Source organism: Morus notabilis, unplaced genomic scaffold (assembly GCF_000414095.1).
Source record: "Morus notabilis unplaced genomic scaffold, ASM41409v2 Scaffold1333, whole genome shotgun sequence".
In the NCBI taxonomy this organism is placed as follows: domain Eukaryota; kingdom Viridiplantae; phylum Streptophyta; class Magnoliopsida; order Rosales; family Moraceae; genus Morus; species Morus notabilis.
The window spans coordinates 586,299-592,298 of record NW_010364060.1 but is presented as its reverse complement, the minus strand read 5'-3'; the positions used below and the strand labels follow the sequence as shown (position 1 = coordinate 592,298).

Below are 6,000 nucleotides of genomic sequence, written 5' to 3'. Positions count from 1 at the left end.
TTAGCTGGACAGAAGTTGCTTCACTTTTAAAAAAAAAAAAATGGAAAATTGTTTTGCATTATATTGCAATAAATTAAAAGGAAAAAAAAAACACAGTAAAAATAATGACTTCTACTGATATTAGGGGATTAAAAGGAAAAAAAAAAAAAACACAGTAAAAATAATGACTTCTACTGATATTAGGGGATTAAAAGGAAAAAAAAAAAATACACAGTAAAAATAATGACTTCTACTGATATTGGGGGATATGTATAGTTATTAGAAATGTTAGCATCACTCTTTTTGCCACACTCTGAATTCACTGTTTAACAAACAGTGAATGCATTAGACAACGAATGCAGAGAGTGACATATAGAGCGATATTAGTATTTCTCATATAATTCCTTTTCACAAAGTAGATTTCGCATATACCTATTTAGAGTGATAAGATTGTCTGGAACACAAGACTTTGTCGGGAACAACAAGCACAAAAGCGACCAGGCAACAGCAGAAGAGCAACACAAGCTTAACCAAACGAAACAAAAGCCGAAACCATTTACTCGCAAACTCAGTAATCCTTTTCATTATAATTGATGATATCACGGCATACGACCAACATCCCTACATTGTCACATAATTATATGACCTAAGTTTACCATGTAAAAGCCCTCAATTCTGAAAACAATTCATAAAAGGAAGCTTATCGAAGTATACAAATATGTTTGGCGGGCCTAATAAAATTTTGACGTGCTAATAATAAATATATTACTTAATTTAGAGAATAGAAGTTTCAAGTTTAACAATTTTTAATACTATTCTAAATCTTAAAAAAAAAAAAACTATTTTTTACTACTAATAACAAATGAAATTTCCCAAAGAAATATTACAAGCGAGACAAAGTTACAAACAACCAAACCAAGAATAAAATCTTACTCTCAAAAACAAACAAAGAAGATGTTTGGTAGTTCACCATAACATTTAGGCGTAAGAGTACTCCTATTCGTTCCAACAGCAAAGTGGTCCCGCTAAGTAGATAAGTGAGACCTAACCTAATGAGACCTACCATTTTGTGAGCGTGGGGTTCCCTTTGGATGAATACCATTTTTGTTCCCCAATTGTATGCCTCATCTTGTATATATTCTAGAAGTCAATGTAACCATGAAAATGAGGCAAAACTACCAGTAATGAGTTTCCATGCCCATATTGTGTCATTTCATCTTGACTAATCCTATACTTCCAAAAACCATAACTTGTATTCTATAATAAATAATAAAAGGTAAAAAAAAAACCCTCATTGCTCTTCCACGATAGATTTGGGATTAAAGCTTGTATTTGTTGTTGTTGCTGCTCTTCCACGATAGATTTCTTCAGAATTGAGATTAAAGTACAGTTTATCCCCAAAAATATGCCGCGCAATATTGGACCCATGGTGGTAGTTTGCGTGAAAAGCCCATTCTTAGTTTAGAATTGGGTCAAATCCTTTCCATTCTATTGGTCCGCCCAAGAAATTCTCCTACAAACTATAGAGATGGGGATGGAATAACCAAAAAAAAAAAAAAAAATTACCCATGAAACGTATTAAATCCAAAAAGTCTATTCATATATATATATATATATATATTATATGTCATATTATCATCATTGGAATTGGTTCTCTCTGGACAAAGGCCTTTCTCGTTAAGCTATATATCATAATCTACCTCCTAAATCCAAAATGGGACTTCTACACAGTGAATTACAATGAACAACTCTAACAAAATGAATTCATAAAAAAAAAGAGCAACAAAAAGAAAGTGACGAAAACCCACCTCAAAACTTCCCAACTGCATTAACTTTGAACCTTGTTTTGGTACAAGTCCAAAAGCTGAGGAATGTCTTTGGAATAGAACTCCACATATTTCTTCACAAACTTGTCCTCCACCATATAAAAAGCCGTCCCCATTCTCTTCTTGTCGAAAACGCCCTTCTCCATCAATTTCTTCATCACGGTATATCTCGGCACCATCCTTTTCTCCAAGCTAAGCATAATCGTAACAGGGTATCTCAAAATCTGATCGGGACCCCAACCCAATTCCTCGCTCAAAAACTCCAAGCTCTTCGTCAGCCGCTCGGCGGAGGCGTCCATAGTTCGCGGCTGCTTGATGATCAGCGCCCGAACCTGCTCGTTGGACCATCCCAGGCTCTTGAAAACCTCGATTTTCGATTCCCACTTCTCCTTCTTCATCCCGGAGAGAGCAACGACGCCGCGGATGAACCCCATGGAGGAGGTGTCGAGGCCAATCTCCTTCGCCGTCTTCACAATCTCCGCGAACTCGGCAATGTCGCGGGCGAGGGGCCTCGGCCGGATCTCTAGCATTCTCTCAATGTTCTCCCGGGGAACGCCGTGGGATTGCAAGGTCTCGATGTTGGGCGCCATTGCCTCCGTGAACTGGTGCAGGACCCGGGTGCCGTGGCGGAGCGAGAAGTGGTAGGCGATCTCGGTGCCGGTGGCGTCGCCGCCGCCGCCTCGGCCGCGTAAGAAGCCCTTGAGGAAGCGAATGCAGGGGGCGATGTTACGGTCGATGCTTCGGCTGAGGACGCGAGGGTCTTTGGATAAAATGCGGGCGAGATTGACCCCTCTGATGCCGTTCTTAGAGAGGAAGGCTAGCTTGGGCTCGAGGGTCTTCTCGGGCTTTGAGGAAAGGAGGCGGGGGTTTTTGGTTAAGACGGCGGTGGTGTCGGCGGAGGAGAAGCCGTAGCGGCTGAAGAGGGCGACAACGGCCTCGGAATTGTCTTTGTTGGGGTTTGTGCCGACGGCAAGGGCGTCTGTGGGTTGAGAGAGAGTAGAGAGAAATTTCGAAAATGGGTTTCCATAGATGGTGCTGTTGCCGAGGTCGGTGGCTCTGTTGTATTTGTGGGTGTTGCTTGAAAGGGCGACCAAGATTTGTTGGAGGCGGAACTGGGGTCTGAGGGCGGGGCTCAACATAATCGCCATTTTTAGGGTAAAATCTCAGCTCACAAGCCTTTTGAAAGGAACGAAGGAAGGCGCTACTTTCTTTTCCTCTCTCTCTCTTTTTTTTTTTTTTTTCCTCTAACACTCTTGTGTAGTGATTTTTTTTTTCTTTCTTTTTTTTTTTGCTTGAGCTTGGGTTGTGATTATTCATTGGGAAATTTTTAAATTTAAATTATTTGTGAATTATGTAGGCTTAAATACATGGGGGAATATATTAAAATAAAACATATGAGAATATAATACGATAAATAGTATATTTTTAAAGTTAAATTATTTAAATACTAAATTTAAAATTTATTAAAAGTAAATAATAATTTATAGTGTAAATGTTTTATTTACTACTAGTGAATTTTTTTTTACATAAACTTTCTTTTTACGATAGATAAAAAGATTTTTTTTTACGTAAATAAAGGCTCCGTTTATTTTACCGATTCGAGTTTTGTTACTGTAAAAAGCTCTCAGAAACAATAACATTTAACTTTTTATTACAGTAAAAGCTCTCACGTAAAGTCACATCTCAACTCGAATCAACAAACTAAACGGGCCTAAAAATATTTTATCATATAAATTATTTTTTATCAATAAATATTTACATAGTAAACAACTCTTTATTTTAAATATTTTAAAATTTGTCATACTTAATTTAATTTTTAAAAGGGACTTTCTTTGGCATCAACGTACCGGTAAGTCAAATTTTATCTCCGTCGGATCTGCATAAAATTTAATAAAAGTCAAAAAGTACGCAAATCCAATGGTTAAAAAAACCTGACCTACCGACACGCCAAACATACTTAATAATCTCCCTTTTCTAAAATCACCATTTAATACGAATTTCGTAAAGTATATTTGTCAAACAGGTCCGTAATGATTCGTGAGTTGGATTTATTAAGGAAAGTTCACGGTATGGGTGTTCATTAAATCTTACAATCCATTTAATTTTAGAGTCTGTTTGGTTTATGCATTTAAATAAATGATTCTTGATTTTTACATTTGAAATTCAAATTTTTTATGAGAAAAAAACACTATAACAAAATTAAAATAATGAGTTTAAAGACATGAAAAAAATGTGCCCTTAAATGAAAGTACATGATTTATCATGATTTTATAGAGGTCTATTAGAGAATAGAAGTTTCAAGTTTAACAATTTTTAATACTACTTTAAATCTTAAAAAAAAAAAAAACTATTTTTTACTACTAATAACAAATGAAATTTCCCAAAAAAACTATTTTTTAATACACATTTTATATGCATTTTATCTAATTTTTAGATTGAAATTAGCATTTTCCCTTATAAAGTCAAAATTGAATTAATCAAAGTATATGATATAGTACTAAAAACGATAAATCAAAAAAGAATTAGGCACGTTAATTTCACCTATTCGAGTTTAGAATTTGAGTTTTACACGTCATATTATCATCATTGGAACTCTCTGGACAAAGGCCTTTCTCGTTAAGCTATATATCATAATTTACCTCCTAAATCCAAAATGGGACTTCTACACAGTGAATTACAATGAACAACTCTAACAAAATGAATTCATAAAAAAAAAGAGCAACAAAAAGAAAGTAACGAAAACCCACCTCAAAAATTCCCAACTGCATTAACTTTGAACCTTGTTTTGGTACAAGTCCAAAAGCTGAGGAATGTCTTTGGAATAGAACTCCACATATTTCTTCACAAACTTGTCCTCCGCCATATAAAAAACCTTCCCCAATCTCTTCTTGTCGAAAACGCCCTTCTCTATCAATTTCTTCATCACGGTATATCTCGGCACCATCCTTTTCTCCAAGCTAAGCATAATCGTAACAGGGTATATCAAAATCTGATCAGGACCCCAACCCAATTCCTCGCTCAAAAACTCCAAGCTCTTCCTCAGGCGCTCGGCGGAGCCGTCCATAGTTCGCGGCTGCTTGATGATCAGCGCCCGAACCTGCTCGTCGGACCATCCCAGGCTCTTGAAAACCTCGATTTTCGATTCCCACTTCTCCTTCTTCATCCCGGAGAGAGCGACGACGCCGCGGATGAACCCCATGGAGGAGGTGTCGAGGCCAATCTCCTTCGCCGTCTTCACAATCTCCGCGAACTCCGCAACGTCGCGGGCGAGGGTCCTCGGTCGGATCGCTAGCATTCTCTCAATGTTCTCCCGGGGAACGCCGTGGGATTGCAAGGTCTCGATGTTGGGCGCCATTGCCTCCGAGAACTGATGCAGGACCCGGGTGCCGTGGCGGAGCGAGAAGTGGTAGGCGATCTCGGTGCCGGTGGCGTCGCCGCCGCCGCTTCGGCCGCGTAAGAAGCCCTTGAGGAGGCGAATGCAGGGGGCGATGCTACGGTCGATGCTTCGGCTGAGGACGTGAGGGTCTTTGGATAAAATGCGGGCGAGATTGACCCCTCTGATGCCGTTCTTGGAGAGGAAGGCTAGCTTGGGCTCGAGGGTCTTCTCGGGCTTTGAGGAAAGGAGGCGGGGGTTTTTGCTTAAGACGGCGGTGGTGTCGGCCGAGGAGAAGCCGTAGCGGCTGAAGAGAGCGACGACGGCCTCGGAATTGTCTGTGTTGGGGTTCGTGCCGACGGCGAGGGCGTCTGTGGGTTGAGAGAGAGTAGAGAGAAATTTCAAAAATGGGTTTCCATAGATGGTGCTGTTGCCGAGGTTGGTGGCTCTGTTGTATTTGTGGGTGTTGCTTGAAAGGGCGACCAAGATTTGTTGGAGGCGGAAAAGGGGTCTGAGGGCGGGGATCAACATAATCGCCAGTTTTAGGGTAAAATGTCAGCTCACAAGCCTTTTGAAAGGAACGAAGGAAGGCGCTGCTTTCTTTTCCTCTCTTATTTTTTTTCCTCCAACACTCTCGTGTAGTGATTTTTTTTTTTCTCTTTTTTTTTCCTTGAACTTGTGATTATTCATTGGGAAATTTTTTAATTTAAATTATTTGTGAATTATATAGGCTTAAATACATAGAGGGCGTTTGATATGAGATAATCTTAAAAATGAGAATGAGAATTTTTCAGATTCACATGTTTAGTATAATTATTAGAT

The 6,000-nt window shown here is 39.1% G+C and overlaps 2 protein-coding genes across 2 annotated transcripts; both read right to left on the bottom strand.

Annotated features, from left to right (window-relative positions):
* Positions 1 to 968: 968 nt before the first annotated feature.
* On the bottom strand, positions 969 to 3,206 carry LOC21403160 (transcription termination factor MTERF2, chloroplastic). The gene is made up of 2 exons (XM_010105698.2): positions 1,788 to 3,206; positions 969 to 1,499 (listed from the first exon to the last, which is right to left on the bottom strand). Exon 1 carries the CDS (start codon positions 2,951 to 2,953, stop codon positions 1,808 to 1,810), a length of 1,146 nt encoding a protein of 381 aa, XP_010104000.1. The 5' UTR covers positions 2,954 to 3,206; the 3' UTR covers positions 969 to 1,499; positions 1,788 to 1,807.
* Positions 3,207 to 3,616: 410 nt separating this feature from the next.
* LOC21403159 lies at positions 3,617 to 5,802 on the bottom strand. Its single transcript, XM_010105697.2, has 2 exons — positions 4,553 to 5,802; positions 3,617 to 3,681 (listed from the first exon to the last, which is right to left on the bottom strand). The coding sequence occupies exon 1, from the start codon at positions 5,707 to 5,709 to the stop codon at positions 4,573 to 4,575; it is 1,137 nt and encodes a 378-aa protein (XP_010103999.1). The 5' UTR covers positions 5,710 to 5,802; the 3' UTR covers positions 3,617 to 3,681; positions 4,553 to 4,572.
* Between the last annotated feature and the right edge of the window lie 198 nt (positions 5,803 to 6,000).

Bases quoted from the DNA above. Each gene is read 5' to 3' on its own strand.
- LOC21403160 (XM_010105698.2), bottom strand. From the start codon at position 2,953: ATGGCGATTATGTTGAGCCCCGCCCTCAGACCCCAGTTCCGCCTCCAA.
- LOC21403159 (XM_010105697.2), bottom strand. From the start codon at position 5,709: ATGTTGATCCCCGCCCTCAGACCCCTTTTCCGCCTCCAACAAATCTTG.